This window comes from Equus caballus, chromosome 11 (genome assembly GCF_041296265.1).
Source record: "Equus caballus isolate H_3958 breed thoroughbred chromosome 11, TB-T2T, whole genome shotgun sequence".
In the NCBI taxonomy this organism is placed as follows: domain Eukaryota; kingdom Metazoa; phylum Chordata; class Mammalia; order Perissodactyla; family Equidae; genus Equus; species Equus caballus.
This window is the reverse complement of record NC_091694.1, coordinates 29,847,330-29,874,231: the sequence shown is the minus strand read 5'-3', so window position 1 is coordinate 29,874,231 and position 26,902 is coordinate 29,847,330. Positions and strand designations below refer to the sequence as shown.

Here is a 26,902-nt window from a genome sequence, read left to right as displayed (position 1 = left end):
GGCATCCTAAGACTATTTAAGAGATTTTAATATTTTAGTCACAATTACCAGATGAAAAATAGAATCAGTGGCCATACTCTGCAGAAAGCACTTAAATATTCTTACCTTAAATTTGATAAAGAAGCAGAATTATCAGAAAATACTTCTTGAACAGCCTAGTGACAAACAAGATAATGAAGGAGATAAATAAGGTTGATAGTTTTTTAAAATGTCTTTTCTTGCTTAATTAATATGTATAACCTACCCCTCCCCTCTAATTGATTAAAAAGGTGTTTCTGCTATGTGGGGAAAAAAGCAATTACATTAACATGCAATTCTACTCAGAAATGTAATAGCTATAGAAACATTTCTTTATAGGGTCAATATCAAACTATGTTTACCGAGTATCAAGAATTTTAGGAAAGTGTTCATTAAAACACAGTATGTTTTGGCAACATGTTACTTTGTCTCAATTATTTTCCTAACAATCTATATGTTAGTTGGTCTTTCCATTATCTAAATCTGACTCTAAGTCACCGTTGCTGTTTTGAGCCCAGAGAACGTTTCTATAGCCACCAAACACTGTGATATTATCTATATATCAGTTGCCTATACATTTCTTAAAAATGGGAATAAAGTAATGTAACAGGAAGATTTACCTCTACAAAATGAAGAAGCTTTTCAGTGGATGCCTCAAAAGTTTTTCGAGCCATTTCCGACTTTCGCAATTGGCAGTCAAGTACTGTGATTCTCTTTCTTAACTCCTGCACACTTTCCTATTCAGAGATGTCAAAAGGAGTGTCTTACACATTTCTTCAATTTTACACCAGTGGCTCCTATTTTCAGCTTTTATTAACTAATATCCAACAATACCATATTATTTATTTTCTCTCTTACTGTACACATCTTCTGATCTTGGAGGTACCTGACTAATTGCATATTTAAAAGTTAAACTGCACAGGGATGCTACAAATTTTATGAGACAAGCTGCATATGACTTTATTGCTTGTTATAGTAAAATACATTTAAATTAGTTTATAGTGTTTTTTGGCAAGATGGCTTACCAGATGTTGACAGAAACCCTGACCACCATGGCACAACCAAAAATGCTCAAGATATACACATATATTTAATGTAATATAATCCAACGTAAAGCCAAGCTAGCAGAGAAGTAAAAGAATTCCATGGACAGCAAAAGAATTCCACGAAGACAAGCAATAGCGATGCCGAGTGAACCCACTGGAGTAAGAATGCATTGTGGCATAATTTGCTTTGAGGGTATATGTTGATCTCTGGCAGCCGACAGCTTGGGGTTTCATCAGTTGCAAATGGCAAATGGGAGAACTTTAATGGGTGAACTAGGAATAAAGAAACCTCACAGAGGTAAACAGAGTTTTGATTTTGGCTGTGGTGAGTGGGTAAAAAAAGTCTCTCCTGAATAATTGCTAACCACACGCCCCACTCACACAGATTTGAGGTCAGAATTTATATTACCTCTGTGGCCTGTAAATTCATAAGCTGAAAATTTAATTTAAATTGTCCCAGGCTGGTAGAAGCAAACACAAAACTTCTCTGGATGGATATTTTCCAAACTCAGATCTCAAAGAATTCTCATGTAAAACGTGTCAAATGAATATGACTTCAGGAAATAAGCTACCAAGAATAAAAAGTCAGCTGAAGGAAACAAATCACAGGGTCAGCTCTATGAAGACAGCTAACACTGGAGTAAGCAGATATAGAGTGGTGATATTTAACATGTTTTAATAATTAAGAAGAAATTGAAAGCACAATAGAGGGACAAGAAACTATCAAAATTGATCCAGATGATAAAAAAAAAATCAACTTTAAATAATGCAATCATAATTAAACTAGAAACTCAATGTACAGGATTAACATTTAATTAGATACAGTTGAAAAGAGAATGGTGAACTGGAAGACAGAGGAAAAGAAACTCCTCATAATACAGCAGAAAGATAAAAATGGAAAATACAAAAGGAGGAGGGGGGAAAGGAGAAAATAGTCAGAAGACCTAGCATACATACAATCTGAATTACACAAGAGAGACCAGAAAGAACGAAAAAGAAATAGCTCAGGATAACTGCTTTGCATTTTCCAGAAATGGCAAAAGATGTTCCTCAGATCAGGATGCTAAATGAATCTCAAGCAACAAAAATAAAAATAGTCAATACATGACTCATCACAGTTATACTGCTGAACATTGAAAATAAATCTTAAAATAATCTCGAAAGAAACAACAGAATTGCAAACAAATGACAGATTGACAGCTGATATCACAACCATGAAATAAAAAGTGAAAGAAATTAAATGCCAACTTAATATTCTAAATATAGCAAAAAATATATTTCAAGAACAGGAGTTCAATAAAGATGTTTCATACAAACAAAAATGAGAGAGTTTATTACCAATAGATCCTCACTAAACAAATTTCTAAAAGATGTACTTCAGGAAGAAAGGAAATAATTCTAGCAAGAAGGTCTGAGAAGCAAGAAAGAATGTTAAACAAAGAAAATGGTAAGCATGAGGTCTATCTAAACAAAGGTTGACTGCACTAAATAAACTGTAATAGTGTCTAATTTATGGTGTTAAAAGCCAAGAAAGAACTAAAACACAGACAAAAATAGAAATTAAGTAGGAAGGGATGATTGGATTTACATTCTAAAGTTCTTATAATATTTAAAAGAAGAAGAAAGCTAATGATTAGTTTATAATTTAAGTTAAAGTAGAATGTTAAAACTTCCAAGATAACCATTATAAATTAGAAAGAGAGTGTATAACTTCTAAACCAGCAGAGGCAAAGAAATGACACGGGGGAGGGGGGGCATTTCAGAGAAATCTGAATCAATCCAAAAAAGAGGCAAAAAATGAAAAAGCAACTAGAAAACATGGGATAAACAAAATGTACAAAAGAAGAGGGCAGAAATGAAGCCAAGTGCATTAGCAAATACAAGTGTAAATGGAAAGATCTTTCCAATTGAAGGTCAAAAACTGGTAAAATGGGCCAGCCCGGTGGCACAGTGGTTAAGTCCGCACGTTCCACTTTGGTGGCCTGGGGTTCGCTGGTTCGGATACCGGGTGTGGACATGGCACCGCTTGGCAAGCCATGCTGTGGTAGGCGTCCCACATACAAAGTGGAGGAAGGTGGGCATGGATGTTAGTTGAGGGCCAGTCTTCCTCAGCAAAAAGAGGAGGATTGACAGCAGATGTTAGGTCAGGGCTAATCTTCCTCAAAAAAAAAAAAAAAAGTAAAACAAGGGAAAATCCAGCTCATGTTTTTTACTATATATGCAATTAAAATATAAGGACACTGAAAAGCTGAAAGTAAAATGACGGATAAAGTACATAGGTAAATACTGAAAGAAAGCTGGTGTAACTATCTTCATATCAATCAAAAATAAGCATTAAGGGGGGCTGGCCCCGTGGCCGAGTGATTAAGTCTGTGCGCTCCGCTGCAGGCGGCCCAGTGTTTCGTTGGTTCAAATCCTGGGCGCGGACATGGCACTGCTCATCAAACCATGCTGAGGCAGCATCCCACATGCTACGACTAGAAGGACCCACAACGAAGAATATACAACTATGTACTGGGGGGCTTTGGGGAGAAAAAGGAAAAAAAAAATATAAGCATTAAGGGGAAGAGAAGATGGCTAGATTGAAGAATCACAACATTTTCAAAATGGATGACAACACAATTCCAAACTTGCATGCAGCTACAAATATTACTTCAAAACATATAAAGAAAATTTTAAAAAAGAAACCACAAGGGAGATTTTAACACACTTCTCTGACAAAGAAATCAACAGGACTAGAGAAGAACTGAACCCCACAATTCACGACCCTGATCTAGTGGACTATATAAAACAATTCATCAAACAACTGCAAACTCTTTCAAAGCTCACTTTGAACATTTGTAAACACTAGCCATACAGTAAGTCATGAAGCAACCATCAACACATTTTGGAGTTGTTATCCTATAGATTAGATTCTCTGGCCATAATGCAATTAACCTTTCTGTGCCTCAGTGGTGTTTATAAATAAAGGCTCAATCATAAATATGCAAAATTTTCCCGAATTAATCTATATATTTGATGAATTTTTGGTGGAACTTATAAGCTGAATCTAAAATAAGTATAAAAGACCAAAAGATCATGTAGCCAACACACTTTTAAAGACAAAGAACTAGGTAGAGTGATCAGAAAACAAGACTTACTGTAAAACATATAGTAATCTACATAGTGTGTTATTTGCACAGAAATATACAAATAGACCAATGAAAGAGAATAGAATGCCCTCAAAAAGATCAACACACATGAAATCTTGATATATGACTGCTGATCAATTAGGGAAGATGCTTTTGAATAAACGGTGCTGGGATAAGTGGTTATTCATTTAAAATAAAGAAAGAAAGAATAAAATGAATCCTTACCCCATACAATGCCACAACCAATGACAGGTGGATCAAAACTTTAAAACTTTTACAGGCAAATATAAAAGAATATCTTTACATCTTTAGGAATGGAAGAACTTCTAAAAAGAAACATGAGGGAAAAGATCAATAGATTTGACTACATGAAAATTAAAGAACATCTTTCACCCAATTCACCATTGGGTAAAGGGCAAGCGATAAATTCCAGGGAAGATTTTAATAACATATAACTTAATATGGATTAGTAACCAGAACATATGAACAATAACTACATATCAATAAGAAAAGGCAAATAACCCAATGGAAAAATGGTTAAAAGACAGGGAGAGAGATTTCACAGAGAAACATAAATGGCTAACAAATACATAAATATATGCTCAACTATCTATCTGGGGCAGGGGGCAAAGTGCTAGTTTATAATGTTTGGGGTATAAATAATCCAACCATGGCTAAGTTCAAGTGACCAAGATGGTGTCATTGAACATGGAGTTGAGAAGACATGCACACTATCATCTCTTGTGAGCCTGTGCCAGCTGGTCCCAGCACATCAGTGGCTCAAAGTCATTAGTAATCAGGGAAATTCACATTAAATCACAATGAGATACACTTATGACACCTACTAGACTGATAAAAATTAAAAGTAAAAGAAAACGAAGTGTCAGCAAGGATGTGGGGTAAACGTAATTCTTACTCACTAATGGTGGGAATAAAAATTGGTTCAAGCACTTTCAAACAATTAGGCATTACCTAGTAAAGTTGATCAATCATCCTTCAACCTAGCAATTCCAGTCCAAGATATGAATCCAAGAGAAACTGCTACACGTGTGGAGCAGGATATATATACAAAAATGCTTTTAGCAACATCATTCATAGCAGAAGAAAACAGAAACAATTGGACTGTCCATCAAATACAGAATGAATAAATATACTGTAGTATATAGTATATCCATTCAATGGAGGACAAACAAGAAATGAAAAGACATGAACTAGCTATAAACTTGAAGTAGATGAATTGCAATAATAAAATGTTGAGTGAAAAAAGCAAGTCAGGGGCCGACCCCTTGGCTGAGTGGTTAAGTTTGTGACTCCACTTCGGTGGCCCAGGGTTTTGCCGGTTAGGATCCTGGGTGCGGACATGGCACTGCTCATCAGGCCATGCTTAGACGGCATCCCACATGCCACAACTAGAAGGACCCACAACTAAAATATACAACTATGTATTGGGGGGGTTGGGGAGAAAAAGGAAAAGTAAAATCTTTTGGAAAAAAAAGAAAAAAGCAAGTCAGAAAAATACATACAGTATACTTATATAAAGTTGATAAACAGGATAAACTAAACAACATATTGTTGATGGATATATTATCAAGAAATTGGTCAACACTAAATCCAGGAAAGCAGTCTACTCTGAGAGCAAGAAGGGGGATGCAATTGGAGAGGGACATTGTGGGTTTTCAAAGGTACTGGTAATGTTTTATTTGTTACGCTGGAAATGAATAAAAAAAATTAAAAGGGAGAATAAATAGATAAGGGAAAAATTATAATGAAAAATAAAAGCGTTGTTACAGAAAGAATCTGTGTTTTTAAATGAATATTTGAATCCCAACTCTATAACATCTTGGTCAACGTCTCTTCAAGCAATCTCAAACAATTAAAAAATAAATGTTTCCTTCTCTTTCTCCACTGGTTTTGGGTTGCAAAATGTTGAGATGGCCATGTCTAATATCGCTTCTTTGGGGAAAAAAAAAGGTTGTTTTCAGAGACAGGTTAAGGGCTTAGCTTAGGGTCTTATTAAGAGATGGTCTGAGATTCCTGTTATGCTAAAAAAGAGAAGAGCTGAATTAATTATATTATCAGACAACTTAGGACAAAAATGTTTCTCAGCTATGAGTTGGAAAAGAGAACTACAAATAACTTACTCCTAAAAAAAAACCATGGAATAAATTCATGTGAACTCCTTGAACATAATATTATTTAAAAGGAAAAGTATTTTTAAAGACTGTTCATTTTCCCTCCAAAAGTAACTATAGTTACTATAAAAAAGAGCTTTTCATATTTTTATAATTCCCAAAATATTTTCAGAATCATGTTAAAGTTACTCACATCACATAAGCATGTGTATTTGCTTTCAGAATGTAAACACTGGGTCAAAAAATAGTAAATGTACGTAATATTCGTAAGTATGCTTGCTTTCTAAATAATACGTTTTCCCCTTGACCTTGTATTATCAAAAGTTAACAGGAACGTCAGCCTTCTTTTCAAATTGGTTTAAATGGACAGAAGTGAGAAAGCAGTGACTCTTAAGAGTTAACCAAAAAAATTTCAGGTTTTCTTTATATTTTCCTTTTCTAAAACTGGTTTCACTTCTACTTGGTATATTTAAAGAATTTAACTCTTTTATGTTTAAATAAACAGTCATAAATTATTCAAATTTGCTTTATGTTCTCTTGAAAACTGACTAGAGATATAACCACCTGTTATGTTTAGAAATGAACTCTACGAAGTTATAAAATATCTGTTTCAATTTATTTAATTTTCTACCTTATTTCAGTGAAGTAAAAATGTACCTATTACAGTTTTTTGAAGACTATTCAATGAACACAGCATGTGTTGAATAAAAAAAAATCACATAACAAAAAAATACACATAAAAAAGTTTACATTGCCTTCTGAAAAGCATTCAGTATTTTGTTGTTGAAATTGGAGCCTAATGTAGTATATCTTCCATTAAAACTAAATTCACACTCAGTTTCTTCCCATTAATTATCTTGGGCCTTGGGCAAAAAATTATTTAACTTTCACACTTTCTTGAGTGCTCTAACCAAAGAGCAAAACCCATCCCTAGACTGTCCTCCTCCTCCTGTCCCCATAAGGCAAATTAGCAAGTTTTGAAACAAAAGGAGAAAACCAATGTAACCCATGAAATGCTAAACAGTTCCAGGACTTAACGCCTGAGCTGTACAATGTTGACCGATGACCCAAATAAATTTGGGGCACATGCTTTTCCATTCCAAAGCTATCTGGATAAAGGGAGGCTCACAACCTTTACATGACCCCCATCAGGATACATCATCCTATCATTGAATAACAGAAGACAAACACCGACCTAGTTTAGAAGTGCAGATGAAAAGAAAATGAAAACAGGATACATGACGACGGCAAGGAAACCATGGTAACTAGAAGAGAGGATTGTTTTGCTTACTTTATTTTGGTCAGAATAATCAGCTAGCTGAGCCTTCAGCTCTGTAATCTCGGCCTCCAACAGACGGATCACTTCTTCATAGTCCATTTCCATTCGGTGCGCCTGCCTCTGTGCAGCTTCGGCAAGATGAATCCGACTTCGCAGGGCTCTTGTTTCTTCAACTACAGCTTTGGTTTCCTAAAGATTTCAAAATTAATGTCATTAATTAAAAAAACAGCTAAAAAAATACTTCAGTGGTTTAAATAAAATATTTTCTGCCCTCTGGAAGTTTTAATTCCAAAACTTAATCAATATACCTATGTTCCTCATGTCTCAATTTGAACATTAATATTCATGTTATTTTATTACGTAGAGTAGCTGCCTGATCTGACTTTCCCTTGGTTAATTTCCTGGATAATTTTCAGTATGGAATCTCCAACTGCACACACCTAGCATAACATTTTGAAGATAAGGGAAGTAGAAGAGAATCGAAAATGGAAAATAGAAAAATAAGAATTGGTTCAAAAGGTAAAAAGAGCAGGCTTCTGCAAAATGCAAGTAGGTGGTCGGGCTCACATTCCAGGAGTGCTCTTGTGGCTTCATCAGATACTGCTGCGAGACTTACAGCATTGTGGGGCTTCTCCATGACAAGCCCCAGGAGCAAACGCTTACTCTAGATATCAGTCTACCTGCTACTTCTCCCTTTTGATTTAAGCCAAAAGGTAGAATTCAGTAGCAAAATATATAGCTACTTCTATAGGATGTAATGCTCACAAGACATTTATTAAACACATGTTATATCTCAGGTGCTTTACGTGTCTTCTCTCATTTAACCTTTAGAACAACACTGAAAGAAAGGCATTATAAAAAACCATTTTATCCAGAATCAAACAGAGGTTCAGAGAGGTTACATAACCTGCCCAAGGACACATGGTAGTGCCAAGAATTTAAACCCAAGTCTGCCTGACTCCAACATTAATGCTCTTTTCACCATTTTACTCTGCCACTAGATGACAAAACCCTCTTATATACTAGCTATATTCTCCATCTTAGGTGGCCAAAATCACTTGCTCTCTCAAAATGAATCTTGGTGCTGGGTCAATGACAGTCTCCTAAGACACAAATATGATTTAACATGGCAGATTATACTGTAAACCATTTTTTTTTCTTTACTTGATGCAGAAATCTCTTTTCTCTGCAATGGAACTTTCTGCTCCAATTGTCATGGCTAATACTCAACTATGGTTATTTTAATTTTCTCAGAGCTATTATAGAACACTTGCTTTTGTTTGAGCCTAAATACATTTGAAGTGAAGGAAGGGTTAGGAAGATGCACATATTTTTAAGGGTCAATTTTTCATCCATACATTCAATAACTATTAAGTACTTGTTACATGTCTTGTTCTCTTTCAGATATTGAGAATAGAGCACCTACCAAAATAGACAAAAAATCCTCCCTCTTGTCCCCCAGAATTTACACTCCAGTTTGGGGAGAGAGACAGTAAATTAGGTATTGTCAGTGAGGATCTCATTGAGAAGACATTTCATCAGAAACCTGCAGCAAGGATGGAGCATGAAGATGTCCCAAAGAGGAGCTTTCTGGGCAGATAGAACAGTTTGTGCAAAGGCCCTGAGATAGGATTATGCCTTGCATCTTCAGAGAACAGCAAGGAAGCCAGTCTGACAGAAGTAGAGAGTAGTAGGAGCCAGGAAGGGAGTGGTAGGACGTGAGGGCAAAGTGGTAACAGGAGTGAAGGCAGGAATGGGGTTGCAATGGAGAGGTAGATCTTAAGGGGCTTTGTAGGCCATTGTAAGGACTTTGGTTTTACTCAGGACGAGATGGGGAGTGATTGGAGGGTTCTCAGCAGAGAAGTGATATGATCTGAATTAAAGTTCAAGTGGATTACTTTTGCTGCCATGTTGATAGTAGACTGTAGGGGGTTGGCAATGGTAGAGCAGGGAGAAGAGGAAGGGGACAGGTATAAAATAATTGTGGCTTGGACAAGGGTTACAGTGGTGGTGATGGTGTGAAGTGGTTAGATTCCAAATACAGCTTGAAAGTAGGGTTAACAGAATAGTTCATCATCATTAACAACATTTACTTAGCAGCTACTGCAATCATGTTATGTGATAAACAATACAAAGGGGGTAAAGGATACCTTCCCTTTTCCGGCTCAGCTTAGAACATTAGGTATGACTTACATAAGTGGAGGAAGAGAGTAGGGCATGTTAGACAAAAAGAACAACGTGAACAAATGAAGAGAGACAAGAAGGAATGTGGTACATTCGAGAAATGGCACCAGATTAATTTTGACTGGAGTAGATGCTTCTTACAGGGGAGCAATGGATAAAAAAGGTTGGGGAGAGGGAGGGAAAGGGCCAGGCTCTGGTAGAAATGGCATGACAGCCAAAACCTTTGTACCTGGGGAAGTCTTCAAGCCTTCTGAGCAGAAATTGATATGAGAACACAGTGACTTAGAAAGCTAAATCTGACAGCAGGTACAGGATGGAGAATTTGGCCAACAACTGCCTACTGTGCCCTGGATTCAAAGAACTTTACTTTCTTGGGGGCTGGCCCCATGGCCAAGTGTTTATGTTCGTGTACTCCGCTTCAGCGGCCCGGGGTTTTGCCAGTTTGGATCCTGGGCGCAGACATGGCACTGCTCATCAGGCCATGCTGAGGTGGTGTCCCACATGCCACAACTAGAAGGACCCACAACTAAAAAAAATGATATACAACTACATACCGGAAAAATAAAATCTTTAAAAAAAAAGAACTTTACTTCCTTATTTTTTAAAGTAATTATCTTATAATAAAAGGATACTTTTAGAAAGAAATACCTGGGGAAATAAAGGGACATCTACCCAGCCACATCAGTCATATCAGTCAGTTCAACCCAGGTGATGAATGGTCACCAGGGTCACAGCTGGATCAACCTCACATCAGACTATTGCTGTGCATACAAGAGGTACTGGCTTAGTATGTGCTGGCACTACTCTAAGTGTTTTACATGGATCAACTCAGTTAATCCGCACACTGCTGGGCGAGGTATGTCTATTATTATCCTCACTTAATAGGTAGGAAACTGAAGCACAGAAAGGTTATATAACTTGCTCAGAATCACAAACCTAATAGGCAGCCAAGCTAGGATCTGAATCCAGACAATCTAGTTAGAAAGTTCATGCTCTTGGCTACTATGCCATACTCTCTCTCCATCTACAGAAAATGCTAAAAAAAAATCACTTGTAGATGACAATATCATCAGTGCCCAGCCCTGCATGAGCTTAGGATGTGGCCATTACAATATACGCAAACCCATTTGAGGCTGGTGCACTGTTCCCCGCTTTCCATTCAATCAAGCTAGAAAAAAATATATTGTCACTGAAGAGAAAGAGGAGAGGCAGAGAATTCTCCATAGCTGCAATGAAGAATAACTAATCTGATGATTTGTCTCCTTCACACTCACTTCATGCAGCTTTTATTCCTCTATAAAAACAGCACTTTTATTTTTGTTCAAAGAATGCTAGTTAATTAAATGAAGAATCTGGATGGGATTTATACAGCCATTACAGTACACTGATGGTAATAGAGTGTGAAATGTAGTCGGGTGGTAAAAGATGCAGAGGTTTTGATGCTGAATAAATTCATGCTATTTCTTTTGTAAATGTATAACTGTCAGGTTGGTAAATGTGACCCCTTAGCAAAGTTCTAGCCCAATTCTCACTGAATGGCTGTTTAAAAGATTAGTGCATTGAAATGATGACTTAGAGGAAGCGGTAAGAAAAGACAGCAGCAGTGTGCCGTATTGAGCAATACAGGATCACACAAATCCATTTTTTTCTTTTCCTCCTGGGCTGTCTTCTAATAAATAACTGTAAAGCCTCCTATGTCAGTAACAACTGAGCCAGAATTTTCTCAGTCCTTCACCATGAGTCTGAAATCGCGTCAGGGTGAATGCTGCAGCCAGGTCACTGATTTACTTTGTATTAGGTAGAGATTAATCCAGTTTAGAAAGAAAATAAAAGAGAGAAACTAAGATGTAATGGTAAATCAGAAAAATCAACACAAGCATTATGCTATTTAATACCAAGCAGTATGAGCAAATATACTAGAAGGGAATCTTGAAGTATGAAGTCAAATCTCTGACAACTTTTTTTTTTTTTGAGGAAGATTAGCCCTGAGCTAACATCTGCCACCAATCCTCCCCTTTTTGCTGAGGAAGACCGGCCCTGATCTAACATCTGTGCCCATCTTCCTCTACTTTATATGTGGGATGCCTACCACAGCATGGCTTGTCAAGCGGTGCCACGTCCGCACCCAGTATCTGAACCGGCGAACCCTGGGCCACCGAAGCGGAACGTGTGCACTTAACCCCTAAGCAACCAGGCCGGCCCCCTCTGACAACTTTTTTTTGGTGACACTGAGAAAATGCTTTCAACTCATACTGTCCCATTGTAAAATGAGGATTTTCCACCTCACAATTTCACAATGAATCTTCATGGAAGATGAGACCAAATTATTCTCTGAAAATATAATTCAAACTAATGAAAATCTTCATAGGCTACAAATACTTTGAACTTAGCTATGTGATTGTGTTGAGACAAAGGGCATTATAAACTCACATAAAGGGCAGTATAAGCTCAGACGAAAGATAATATGCTGTGTGTTTTCCACATACAGCACTTTCTCCCCACAAGGCAACACGAAATAGAATAAAAAACATGAGTGTGAGATGAGTTATACCTAGGTCAGAATCTCAGATCTAGGATTTTTTTCACTTTCTGGCTAATTCTCTAAGACTCAGTTTGTTCATCTGTATAATGGGAAATAACAACACCTGCTTTATAAGATCAAAACAACTCTCACAAGAGGGCTGAAGAAACGATTACAAGTCTTGGTACAGTTTTTTTCTCGTTCCTCCTTACTGCTTTTAAAAAATATACAGAATGCCCTATGTGATTAGAGAGGTAGACTAGATAATTTATTAAGGGCTTTCCTGAGGCACTCATTTAGTAATACTAGTTATTGAACTTTAGAGAAGTCGTTTGGAAACATAATGTGCATGTCTTTTTTAATGTTAGCGACGACTATGTAAAAGCTTTTCTTCCCTAGGTATGAGTTGTAATGCTCCCTTAAGTAGAAGGAAAAGCACTAACTGCAGTTGCACATTTATAATTAGGCTACCACAGCCACATCACTAACCTTAGAAGTTCTCTAATTTTTAAGCTAATCAGTAAATCTTTCAAAATGTCAATGGCTGACAGGAGAAAAAGGAGACTGCAAAGAGATGTATGTTTTAGGGTAATGTAACTTAAGCTACCAAGCCCAAAAGAATACTTCTCTTATCAGCTTCCTACATTCACTCATTGGAAAACCTTTCTTGGTCTTGGTCCCATTACAGCTTGTGAAAAAGATTAAGGGTTACCACAGGAAGAGGGTTGTTGAAGGAAAGTGTTTAAAAGCAAGCTCTATCTAGTTTCCTTAACTTACGTATTGGGTTTATTAAAATATGTATAATATTCTTCTCAATGGATGATCTCAAAGTAATTTGCAGAAATTCCTGAATGAATCTACAATTCATCCCTTAAGCATGTACACACTTGGGGAAGAAAATTAATCCAGAGAACTTTCTATGCCTCTGAAATGTGCACTCTCCTTTCTCTTTCCTTACTCTTCCTCCACGCGTCCATCCAGCCCACTACTCCACCTCCTTACCTAGCCAGTTAGTAAGCACTGTGAAGTCTTTATTTACAATGTATTTGCAGCTATTCCTTAGTTCCCAACCTCACCCCCACATTACTGAGTCATGTCTTTACCTGCTCACATGTAGGTACTGTGAAAATCACCTAAGTGCTCACTCTGCCTACTGTGTTCTTCACTCTAATGTATTCTGCACACTTCTGAAGGATCAATTTTCCCAAAATATTGCTCAATTCCACCTTCGGTAACAAACCTAAGTACATGGTAAGTCATAAAATGGTACATGATAAAACACATCCTCAATCTCCATACTTCAAGGTTCGCCCCTACTTATTCCAAATCAGTCTTTCCAGCCTTAGCACATTCAACAACCTTACAGGATTGCCATATCCATACAAGAACTTACCAAACTTCCCAGACTAAATTCTCTCATCTCCAAGGTGCTCCTGAGCACATTATTCCTTCCACTAGGTATATACAATTTTCCCCTTTCTTCTTCACCCAGTTCTCATCTATCCTTCAAAATCTACTTCAGATTTTACCTTCTCTAATGTTACCAGATCACTTCAGTTTACAATGATCTTTCCCTCTTTTTATCTTTTATAATACCTGTTATCTGCAATCAATCACACACTACTTAGTATCTCCTACTGCTCTCTTGAACTGTCATTAAAATATTAAGTATTTTACCATCTAACTTTCTAAAGTCAAAGGGGCTTGACAGCCCACATTAAAACAGAAGCTGTCTGAGAGTAAAAACCTACCTAATATGAACAGGTGCTCCACTTAACATAAATATGATATAGCTGCGCTGACAAACAGTGAAAATCGCTATTTTGTATTTCACATATAAAAATTACCTTAGAGAATTCTACTAGGTAAGAAGCTTTCATAGGAAAGTTCTTCATTAAAGGCTTCAATTTTATGGGAATAGTAGTAGAACTATATTTCATTTAAATAATTACAATAACAACCATAAACCATGCTCTTGAAAAACACCACATAATGAAAAGCAAATCATTTCATTATAGTCTTTTTATATATAAACAAAAATCCTTTTATTGTATTTATTAAGCAAAAGAGATTATATCAAAACTAAGTGGAATAAAGAAAATGCCAAGGTCAAAAAAGGACAGACAGTTATGTTTTATTGTGCTTGACAATTTTGTTTCTTGGCTTTTTACTAAATAGCTTTAAAAATTTAAAGATGTAGAAATCATGCATACTATTTTATATTTCCCTAAAAATCACAAATTTCCATCACAAATTAATATAATATATGCTCTCAAGGACTATATAATCTTGAAGGTCCTTTCCAACCCCCTCCATATCCCTGATTCTATGATTTACATGATGACACTTCTTTGTAAAGTGTGTAAAAATGATATATATTTGTAAATCCAAGAAACAAAGATTTTTTTTTAGTTTGTATGTAAAAGGAAAATCCTCACTTTGCAAAGGAAGATTTGGTTAAGCTTTGTGGAGGAAAAGCAGGTCAATCAAAGTATAATTAGCTCTAATTAACCCTCCCAAGAGCTGTCAGCTCTTTACCTGCAGCTGCCTCATTCTCCAAAAGGTGCAAAATTGAGCGGTGCCTCTGAACATCAAAGAAAATCAAAGAAACAATTTTCAATCTCTGTTTATAAACAGAAGTCCCTAATCAAAGACAGATACACAGTACATCTATCTGATAAATTTTACCATGTGAACTTGTTCACAATATAAATATTAATTAGTTAAATCCTGTTGTGATAATATGTTTAACCCTGAACATGTATTTTCTGATTTAGTGAAAGTTGACATAAAAGAAAAAACTATTTTTCTACGTCTCCAATTCTGGTTACAAATACCAAAAAGGGGACATTTAGGTATTGGAAATTTCCTTTCATAATGCGAGTTTAAACCCTGTTCATTAAAATCAGGCAGAGCTCAAAGGCTACTTTCTCAGTTATGTTTAGAATTCCTGTGAAGTTTGAGATTTAAGGGAGATCTGGCTTCAAAACAGAAATGTATTCCTTCTCAACTAACCTTTATAGGTTTAATTCAATTGGAATAAAAATTTTATCAAATTTTGTTTGTTTTGGAGGAACTTAACCAGGAGTTGCAAATTTGAATCGAGGTATAATAAGATCTAAATAATAAATAAGATTCTTAAGTTGATTTGGAAGAAAAAATCAGTCAGAACTGGTTAGCAAATTTTGAAAAACAAGAATAATGAGAAATAAAGAAACCAGGTGGGACACGGCCCAAGGATTTAAGGCATAGATAAAGCTATAATAGTCAGTACTGGCCAAAGAAGGGTTAGATAAACATTCACACACCTAACAAGTATTTATTGATGAAGCAACTGGAAGGACCAGAGAGCCCCAACAGACCCTAGAACATATAAGAATTTAATCTACAAGAATGGAGATACCACAAAACCAGGAGTGGCTGTGACAACAAACTACTGGGGGAAAAAAGTGTAAAGTGTAGACTCTTATCTCACACCATATACCAAACAAAATAATTTCTTAGACGAGTTAAGTAAAGACAGACATGGGAGGAAAACTATGTAAATGTGTATCTGAAATCTGGCTAGGAGTGAACTTTAAAAAAGTGAAAAAGAGGAGAAATCACAAAGAAAAAGATAGATTTGACAACACAAAAACACCTGTGTTTAAAAACGTTGAAAAAAATAGGCAATTTGTACACAGGGGAAAATATCTGCAACAGATTTGGTAGAAATAGGGTTAATAACAACAATGTAAAGAGATCTCAGAAAATGATGTGAGAAAAAGGATCAAGTTATTGATTAAGAATACAAGAGAAGTGAAGAAGAAAAAGCAGGACTGGGAAGTGATACAGATAACATAAGGGGTATATGGTTAGGAGTGGCAGAATGTCACTAGCAAGCATATCAGGAAATAAGCTGCCTTCAATCTTGAAGAATTGTGATGAGATTCACAATTTAATTTGAAATCCACAGACAATCTTTGGTCTCCAGCATGAGTGACAATGAATCAAAGTACAATAATTTCAAATAGGGTGATTTACTTATGCAGGGTTTGGTACGACTGGAGAAGTCTTGTTTTTGATTCTAAAATAGTTTGTGAATAAATCATCTAACACAATGTCATGAGTCCCATAATGAAGTAAGAGCACTAAAAAGTGTTTCTCACATAGTAAACTGCCAAGATAAGAGTTTTATAGTATCAACTGCCTTATCACTACTTCCTCCTTGTGTAAAATTTACTAGTTTGTCAGCCAAATTAATATATATTGCTCTAACATGTAGAAACACAAAGTGTTTGGCATCTACACAGATGTTTAAAATATACCCTGAAAGGTTCTCTCTTAGCAACTGACTAATAGAATTTGAGAGATTTCTATTTGTTTGTTTTTAGTGAAATAAGGAAAATTATAGGGAGTTGAGCCTACCGTAGTGCACAAACCTGCCTTTGAAAACTCCCCAGCTACAGGGCACTTATTCTGAAATGCTTTCTAGAAAGTGATGGTTTTGCTCTATTTTTCTTTTTCTTACTAGATTGAGAGCTCCTTGCAGAGACTATGGCTAGCTATCACAGTGAATCCAGATAAAATCAGCATTTAATAAAAGTTTCTTATGTTCCCTTCCCAAGTCTCCCTTATAAGTTACTACAGGCAGGTATGAAACAATTGATGAAAGAATGCCAAATGTGGTCCCTGAACAGCCAGAAAATAAGTGGCTCACTGTATGGAACCCAGAATCCTAACATCAGTTCTAACAAAGGCAACCAACTACACAAAATACTATAACCAATTGTACTGGAAGGGTTCTATGAAAAATAACATAATTCCCTTCCAAATTCTCCAACATGAAAAATCTGTGATTCTAATTAATCTAACACAATTAAAATAGATTCTATGGTATCAACAGGATAATAAAATTTCTCTCAGGGTCTGGCCCGGTGACGCAGTGGGTAAGTTCACATGTTCCGCTTCAGTGGCCCATGGTTCACTGGTTCGGATTCTGGGTGCAGACCTATGCACCGCTTGGCAAGCCATGCTGTGGCAGGCATCTCACATATAAAGTAGAGGAAGATGGGCAGGGATGTTAGCTCAGGGCCAGTCTTCCTCAGCAAAAAGAGGAGACTCGTGGCAGATGTTAGCTCAAGACTAATCTTCCTCATAAAAGAAAAGAAAAGAAAAGAAACAGCTATTTGGAAACGGACATCTTTGCTAATGCTTGCTTAGAATGCTACAGTCACCTCCAGTGAATAACTAGGTATGGCTGGTGTCTGTGCAGACAGGAGTGTCAAATTGGCTGTCCTTATGTTCCTTTTCCAAGCAAGCTGTCTATAACTTAGGCAGTTTCTTGGGCAAAGTCGAATGTTACAGAATACATAGGTATATTTTTATTCACAAAAAGGGAATTAATTTGAAATATAAATCCAACCAAGTTTACTTCATAAGTTGCTCCACTCAGGTTACTGTTTATCATTATAAGAACTTCACAATTTCTCTTCTCAGAGTTTTTTTTTCGTTTTTGAAAATCATTCAAAGATAACTGTAGATTTCACACAGCTGTAAGAAATAATACAGAGAGGTCCCCTGTGCTCTTCGCTCAGTCTCCCTCAGTGGTTACATCTTGCATTACTATAGTAGAATATCACAACCAGGAAACTTCGGTGACACACGTCACCAACCTCAATCAGACATCACCAGTTTTACGTGCACTCAGTAATAAAAGCCAACAACCTGTGGATATAGGCAACAACGGGGATGGATCCCAAGGGAATTACACCGAATGAAAAAAGCCAATCCCCACAAGTGGCAAACTGTATGATAACATTTATGTAACATTCCTGAAATGACAAAATTATTGAGATAGAGAACAGATTAGTGGTTGCCAGCCGTTAGGAGAAGGCAGGATGGAAGAAGGTGGTTGTGGCTGTAAAAAGTAGCATGAGGGATCCTCGTACAGAGAGTGCTTGCTGGAAAACAAAAGTTGACATTCTGAGATCACAAGTGACCATCTCAAATGGAAAGATATGGACATTTTACTATTACCCCTTTAGGACAGAAAAGACTGACAAATCAAATACATATATTTTTCTTCTTTTTCCCTGTAAAGATGAGATTGGCATCTTAGAATATCTACCAATGCTATGCTGAAATACTATAAAAAGTTGAGATCACTAAAGATGAATAAAAAGGGCATGGGAACTTACATCAATCCTAAAAATTAGAGGTTTTGCTGTTTCTTTAATAAATGCACAAAGGAAGACAATCTCTAAAAGTGTGAAAGGTGAATACTTCTTTAGTAATCACATATTATTGTTGTTCCTTTTAGAGATATATTTAATCTGTTCTTAAAGTTTCCTATGTTGTTTCATCCACAAACCAAGATAGCTCACATGTCAGCGGCACCAGCTGTAACTAAGTTCACGTTCAATCTCAATTGTCCACAGAGAATCCTGTGCTGATCTGACCTGTTTCTGCCTTAGACTTCATGCTCTCCTCAAGCATTTGACCCAACGTTTGCACAGGTGAGGCCAACTACAACTGGGCTTACTGAACCCAGAGAAGATGCCAAATGAACAATTTCCCATGTTTCTTTAGGGCAAAGACTGGTTCAGACAAGCTAAATCCTTTGGCTTTGGATTGTTCACCAATTCATTGCTGCCTTAGGTCATAACGCTATGCTGAAAAACTTCAAAAACAACTTAGGTGTGAAAGTTGGTTTTAGAAAGTTGTTGATCAAAGGAAGTTGCTAGAAGAATGGCCCAGGCCTGTTAAAAGTTGTTAGAACTTGAAGAAAAAATAACATGAAGTATAATTTCATGGGAAATTATGCTCATGATTTTAAACAGTAAGTTTGGGTTATGCTGAAAGGCACAAAAAATCGTCAAAAATACTTAGATTTTAGAAAACAGTACAGACAATTCTTTAAAGAACAGTCAGTAAGTATTCTGGTAGCTAGCCCTGGTTGAAAAAAACAATGTACCTGATCCTTCGGTGAAAAAGGATCCCTTCATAGCTTGTTCTTTCCTTTTTATTTATATCTTTCTTCCCTCTCCCTTCTTCTCATTCTCCCTTTCTTCCTTTTCCCTGTCTTTTAGTTCTTCACTGCTTTCTTTTTGGGTCTCCGCACTGAAGGTAAATTAATCTCCATAATTTGAAACAGTTCATGTGCCTTCAAAAGGGGAGATTATTCTGTTTCTAGGATCAGGCCCCAGTCTCACAATAATTCAATGAAAATTTCCTAAGTGAGTGAACAAGGGCTATCAAACGGTGCCCTCGCCTCCCTTTGGAAGCAACTGGGAGCCATCATTGTAAAACAAACTGAAAAGCAACCTAGCAGTGTTTTAATAATTAGGTTACCTATGTATTTAAAGGATTTACATGGTATAATTATTGGCACTGGACTGATTTCACATCAAGATCTTCAAAAGGATACCAAAAAGGGGGAAGAAACTGCCCAATTTAATACAACTCAAGTTTCTGTTTTTTAAAAGTTTTTAAGAGAAGAGTTATACACACTCCCTATTTGCCATTTTTAAAGACTCTTTTGCTAATTGTGAAAAAAGAAATTAATCCTTGGAAAAATAGAGCTTTGTATTTTCACTAAAGCACAAGAACTCTTTCATTAACAGTTTAAATCTATATCACTCAAAACCCCTTAAACAGAACAATATCATTCTATATACATAAGAGAAGCTGAATGGTATACATGGTCAATATACTAAAAAAATGGAAAGTTGTAGGGTTGACTTCGGGTAGTACATTTTTCATTGCACATGTGTGTTTCTGAAATGAATGACTGTGCTAGTATGTACGCATGTGGGTTTGTATACACAAACATATAGATATGTTTTTAATTATTTTTGCTAAAACTGGCAAATACACATTAAATACTATTATAAATTAAAACATCTTTACTCTCAATCTCCTTTCTCCTATTTTGTTAACTGCGTCATTACCACCTCTCAATCACCAAATTCCAAAGTCTTGATTGCTCTCTTTATTACCGCATACTCTATCAATGTTAAGTCTGGTTGACTTTATCCTCATGGTATCTTACACACACTTCCTTCATATATTTCCATTGCAAATATCCAGTTAAGTCCTCCATGGCTTATCAGCTGGACAAGTGCTTCTCAAATTTTAAGGTACGTACAAATCACCCGAGGACTTGTTAGATACCGATTCTGATTCACTAGGTCTGGGATGGCACCCAAGACTCTGCATTTCTAAGTAAGTTCCAGGTGTGGCTGACACTGCTGGCCGTGCATCACTTTTTGAATAGCAAGAATGTGCAGTTCTAGATCTGCACTGTCCAATGTGGTAGCCACTAGCTATATGTGGCTATTGAGCAGCTGAAATATAGCTAGTCAACTGAACTGAATTTTTAATTTAATTTTAATTAGTTTGCATTTAAATTTAAAAACTCATGAAGTATAAAATATTTTTCCATTACACAAAACTATATTGTTTTGCTAGAACTATATTTCACTTTAATCACTACACCATTTAAGATATTATTATTGAATTGCAGTGTTAAATAGGCATGTGAACCATATGAGTAGTATACATAAACATGTAACTGATCTGGTTACTGTCAATGAATTACTTTCATTTTTCTTTTTTACACACCAATGTAATAGTGTGCTTATCTGACAGTATATGTGTGTGTGTGTGTATATATACAAATATATATATATATATATATTTGTATGTGTGTGTGTGTGTGTGTGTGTATGAGAGGAAGATTGAACCTGAGCTAACATCTGCTGTCAATCTTCCTCTTTTTGCTTGAGGAAGATTGTCCTTGAGCTAACATCTGCTGTCAATCTTCCTCTTTTTGCTTGAGGAAGATTGTCCTTGAGCTAACATCTGTGCCAATCTTCCACTATTTTGTATGTGGGACACTGCCACAGCATGGCTTGATGAGTGGTATGTAGGTCCATGCTCACGATCTGAGCTTATGAACTCTGGGCCACCAAAGCGGAGCATGTGAACTTAACCACTACAACACCAAGCCAGCCCTTATTTGAATATTTTACACAACAGGATGAATTATAGTAATACCTATGTAGATCAAAACTGGTATTTAAATTAAAATGTTTACTTTTATTAGAAGATAATTAAATTATTATTTCTATTTTAAAAAGTAGGGATGGCAGGGCCGGCCCCATGGCCGAGTGGTTAAGCTTGCATGCTCTGCTTCGGCAGCCCAGGGTTTCGCCAGTTCGAATCCTGGGTGCAGACGTGGCACTGCTCATCAAGCCATGCTGAGGTGGCATCCCACATGCCACAACTAGAAGGACCCACAACTAAAAAATACACAATTATATATCGGGGGGCTTTGGGAGAAAAAGGAAAAAATAAAATCTTAAAAAAAAAGCAGGTATGGAAAAATTTTTAAATTTAAAATGAAGATATGTTACCAATGCAGAATAAAGTAGAGGTGAATTAGCTAGGTTATATTACTATACAACCAGGACAATAAAAAGAGGATAGAAAAGGTATGTTGCAAACTTCACGATGAATGCGATAGTAATTTACAAAGCTGTGTTGTACAAAACATTTTAAACATATAAAAAATGCACAATATTAAGAGCCTTTTTTGCAACTGTACGGTGAATTTCTTAAGAAGCTTTCTCCTAACAGTAAAACAAGAACCAGTGAAATTAGTCAGCTGAAATCAGAAGTAAATGTTCAACATTTGTAACTTTGGCTAGCTACAAAACAGCTTGGATTTGTACACAAAAGAGTAAACCATTTTTAGATCAAGATGGTAATTTCAGCTATGATAAAGGACTAGAAGAGGTACTTTACAAAAAATTAAGTCCCACAATCAATTAAGCCACAAAACAAATGTCTACAGAACACAAGAATTTTCTAGCTATATCAATAATCAATTGATTCAAATTTGAAAAACTACAAGCCCTTTCATTAGCTTTAGGTGAGCCATGTGATACAGGAGACACGACCCAATTCATACATCAGGCACATAATGCCTTAAAGGATTTCCAAATTTACAACCAAAAGTTGTCAATTTGCAGGCTAAAAAAAATCAAACTTGTGGTATGGATATTTTTAACTCTTATACATCTTTCAAAGAAGAGTTTCAGCTGGATAATGAAGAAAAGTTTTTATCCTAATACATGGTGCTCCAGTTTTGTTGGATCAAAAATTCAGATTTATTGACATTTTCAAACAAGAGACTCATTTTTTTTATTGTTTCGTTCCACTATATGATACATATTGAAAACATCTGTGCTCAGTTTTCTGAGGCTGAATGTGTGAAAAATGTCATGGATACAGTTGTCAACATTGTTTAGTATGGGCAAATTCTATGACTCTTCACTAGCTTAGAAGACAATGAACATAACCATCCTGTGTTCCCTGCCAACGCTCTTTGGCTGAATTGGGCAAGAGTTTTACAAAGATTTACTGTACTTTTAACTCCAATTCAAGGTTTTCTTAAAATAAAAGGCATACTTGCCTAAAATTCACTAATCAAAGACAAAAAAGTGACAACGTGATTAACATTTTCTCATTGACATCACATTGCACATGAATGAGCTAAATCTGAAGCTCCAAGGAAAGGGAAAGCTTATTTGTGAAGATAGATAAGTAAAAGAATTTATATTGACACTGAAACTTTTCATAATACAAATCAACAATAACGATTTTACATATTTTTCTACCATAAATCAATATGTAGATTTAAATTACTGATAGTGTTACATAAATTAACTACAAAAACTAAAAAAACAAAGTATGCTTAGTCGATATTGATAAATTTAGAGTTGCTTTCAATATATGTAATACTCCTTTGAATTTGATGTCAACATTGAGTTAAAAATTAGTGGGATACTTAATTTGAAAAGATATAGTTTTGAAATGATTGTGCTTCAAACATAAAGTCTTCTAGAAAACATGGAATACTTCTTGTCAATACGGATGTAAATATTAAAAGAAAAAGATTTTTGGTATTCAATTCAGTTACTGGAAACTTTTTAAGTATGTCTGGAACATTTGGGTTTATGAATCTACTTTTTTCAACTCTAAACCTTGTTAAATCTAAATACAGATCCAGTATTTCCAATGGAAATTGAGTGCACAAATTAAGATGTGCTGTAAGTGTAAAAATAACACTGGACTTCAAGACACAGTATGAAAAAACACTGTAAAAATAATTCATTAATGATTTTTTAATATTATTGCATGTTAAAATGATATTTTAAATACATTAGACTAAATAAAATATATTTTAAATAATTTTACTTGTTTCTTTTTAATGCAGCTACTAGAAAATTAACAATACATAGTGGCTTCCATTACATTTCTATTGGACAGTGTTGGTCTACACTATTACAAAAGCCTCTTATCTGATCTTCAGTTACTCCCCTCCCTGCTATAAGATTAATCTTCATAAAATATACATGCTCTTCATTCATTCACCAAATATTTCTTGAGTACCTACTCTGTGTCAGTTATTGTTTTAAGAGAAATCAGAGAATAAATCAAAGATAGCTGCTGTCATGGAGCTTGCCCTCTAGTTGAGGGATAAGATAAAGGACAAAAACATAACAAGTATACAGTGTGCAAGAAAGCAGTCATACCAAACACCTTCTCCACACACAGTCAGGTTGAAGTGTTAGTGAGTGATGGTGCAGGGAGGTCAGCGGGGCTGGAGAACTAGTAGAAGAGGAGAATGGGGAGGGAAGAGTGGTAAGAGATGAAGTAACTGGGTAAGAGAAGTGTGAGATGGGGGAGAGGATGGCGGATCCAGTCGGCCCTGTAGGCTCTGACATTTACTTGGAGGCTTCTCCTTGTGGGATTCTGGCTTTTACTCTGAGTGGGCGGAAAGTCCCAGAGAGTCCTAACTTAAGTGTGAGAAGGATATTTCTGGCTGCTGTGTTCAGATTAGACTGTGTGGGGGTGGGGCAAGGGTAAAAGCAGGGTCATCTGGTAGGAGGCTATAAGTGCAACACAGGTGGCAGGTGATGGTGGCTTAGGCCAGTGACAGAAGCAGTGAAAAGTGGTAAAATTCTACAATTTTTGAAAAGTAGGGCCAACAAGTTGGATGTGAAGTATGAAGAAAAGAGGCGGTCAGATTACAAGTAGAGCAAGTTGATCATTCTTTTCCTTTGTCAGATACCTTCAGAGGCAGTCCACTGCCTAAACTCTTAGATTGGTTCTCAAGTGCCTACAAGCTCTGCCCTCAGCGTACCCAACAAATGTCATTTCCTGATACTTTCACCTGTCCACATTTCCCTTATGTTTCCAGGCCTTTAATAATGAAAACGATGTTGAAGATGATGATGATAAAATAATATGAATCAAAACTATTATTTTTTAGGAACCTACTATATTTCTGACAGTTTTCGGCTCAAACTCTCAAGTCCTATGAAGAAATTATAAGACAGATATTATCACATTTTTAGACATGAAGAGACAAGCATATTTACAAATAACGGTAATGCAGGCATACAAAAGAGGGCCTATTTTAGCTCTAAAGACAAGACTCTTCCTCTCATACCATGATTTTCATGCTGTATCTTTGCCTGGAATACTCTTCCATTTCTATGCCAGGTCCGGTCTGTGTGTCACCTTCTCTATAAAAAGTCTCCTTATCCCCTCCGCCAGAATGAGGTTTTCTTTCTCTATCAAATGGTTAAAACAAATCATTTCCACTCCTTTCTCAGCACCTAATATTTCTTCTATTATTTATAATAATGACCATAATAGTTAATATTTATGGAGTGATGATTATATGCTGTATACATTTATACTACCCATATTACCTTACTTAATACTTCTTACACTCTTGTGAGGGATCCTGTTCTCAAGCTCATTTTATAGATGAGGAGACTGAGGCTTAGAAAGGTGAATTAGTTTGCCCAAGGTCAAAAGCGAGCAAGAGGCAGGGTCGGGGATAAACTTACCCGGTCTGATTCCAAAGCTCATTATTTACTACAGTGCTTCTTATGCCAATTCACCTTTCATCATACAAGACTCTTTCTCCTGTCTATTTTTTTCATCTATGTCCCATCTTTTCTTTCTGATTCTTATTGAATTCTGATACAGAGTAGTCTTAGATTATTTATTCATGCAGACTTGTCCTTCCTTAATAACAGAAACTAATCCATTCAGAGAAATAAATACAGGAGGGCCTCATGTGGAAAAAGCAGGTATTGCTAGAAAAAGAAAGCAAAATGCTATTTTCTTTACCTCCATGTCTTAATCAACTCTTAATGTAATTATTAATTTATCAAGTATGCTTCATGTTCTAAAGCTTTCAAGTTCCAAGCTTTTAGGAGAAAAGAAAATTTTAATTAAATGTAGAAAACACTCCACACTGTAATCTATTCTACATGTAAAACCTAACAAAGAAGATTCATAAATGTCCACTTTCAGGATGCAAAGAAACACTAAAAAGTAAAAGGCCTGGCCACACAAATTGATGCAACTATTGAAGATACAGAACTGAAAACGCATATCAACCAAAGTTCAAAAATAAAATGGGGTCCAAAAATTGGCCAAAAAATAGAAGACTTTGAAACAGTTTTTATTTGGAAATAATTTCAAATGTACAGAAGAAATGCAAGAATAGGAATAGTACAAAGGACATCCTCATACCCTTCACCCAGATTTACCTAATTCACAAATTCACCCTTTTGCCAACATGCTCATGAGTGAGAAATAAGGTATTCCTATAAGCCACTGATATTTAGAGGTTGCTGTTGCTGAGATAGCCTCAATCTCTCTCATATATATATATACACACATACATAAATATGCGTATCTATCTATATAAAACATACATACATATATAAATAAAGACACACAATTTTTTTCTTAACCATTTGAGGGTAAATTATATACACCATGACTCTTTATCCCTAAAACCTTCAGTATTTCCTAGGTATAAGAATATTCTCTTATATAACCCTAGAGTGGTTATCATATTTAGGATATTTAACAATGATTTAATACTTTGTTTTTAAAGATTTTATTTTTTTCCTTTTTCTCCCCAAAGTCCCCCGGTACATAGTTGTATATTCTTCGTTGTGGGTCCTTCTAGTTGTGGCATGTGGGACACTGCCTCAGCGTGGTTTGATGAGCAGTGCCATGTCCGCACACAGGATTTGAACCAACGAAACAGTGGGCCGCCTGCAGCGGAGTGTGCGAACTTAACCACTTGGCCACAGGGCCAGCCCTTGATTTAATATTTTAATCTAATCTACCTCCTATATTCAATTTTGTCAACTAACCCAATAATATCCTTCATAGTATCTTCCAGTGCAGGATCCTGTCTAGGGTCAGGAATTGTATTTAGTTTTCATGCCTCTTTAGCCTCTTTTAATCTGGAATCTTTTATCATCTTTCTATTTTTTTATGGCGTTGACATTTCTGAAGAATACAATCCCTTCACACACACTCACTCACACACACCCATACCAACACACACACAAACCCCCACACATACAGCCCTTATAAAAAATAAAACTGTCCCTCATTTTGGGTTTGTCTGATGCTTCCTCATGGTGAGATTCAGGTTTATACATTCTCAGCCATAATACTACATGGATGATGTGTCCTTTTCAAGGTATCATTCTTTGGAGTCA

At 36.0% G+C, this 26,902-nt stretch overlaps 1 protein-coding gene across 14 annotated transcripts in view; it reads right to left on the bottom strand.

Annotated features, from left to right (window-relative positions):
* Nucleotides 1-26,902, bottom strand: part of STXBP4 (syntaxin binding protein 4) — a 156,120-nt gene that overhangs the window by 64,775 nt on the left and 64,443 nt on the right. For 12 of the 14 annotated variants that reach the window (XR_011422993.1, XR_011422990.1, XR_011422992.1 and 9 more), the window contains 3 exons: nucleotides 7,619-7,795; nucleotides 639-755; nucleotides 106-155 (listed from right to left, as the gene is read on the bottom strand). Coding sequence is in view for 8 of the 14 variants with exons in the window: in XM_001503277.7 (XP_001503327.5) it covers nucleotides 106-155; nucleotides 639-755; nucleotides 7,619-7,795 (344 nt within the window). In the remaining 6 variants the exon portion in view is untranslated. Of the gene's footprint in view, nucleotides 1-105; nucleotides 156-638; nucleotides 756-7,618; nucleotides 7,796-24,813; nucleotides 24,938-26,902 lie in introns of those variants that run through there. The other 2 variants (XR_011422995.1, XR_011422996.1) reach the window with 1 other exon arrangement.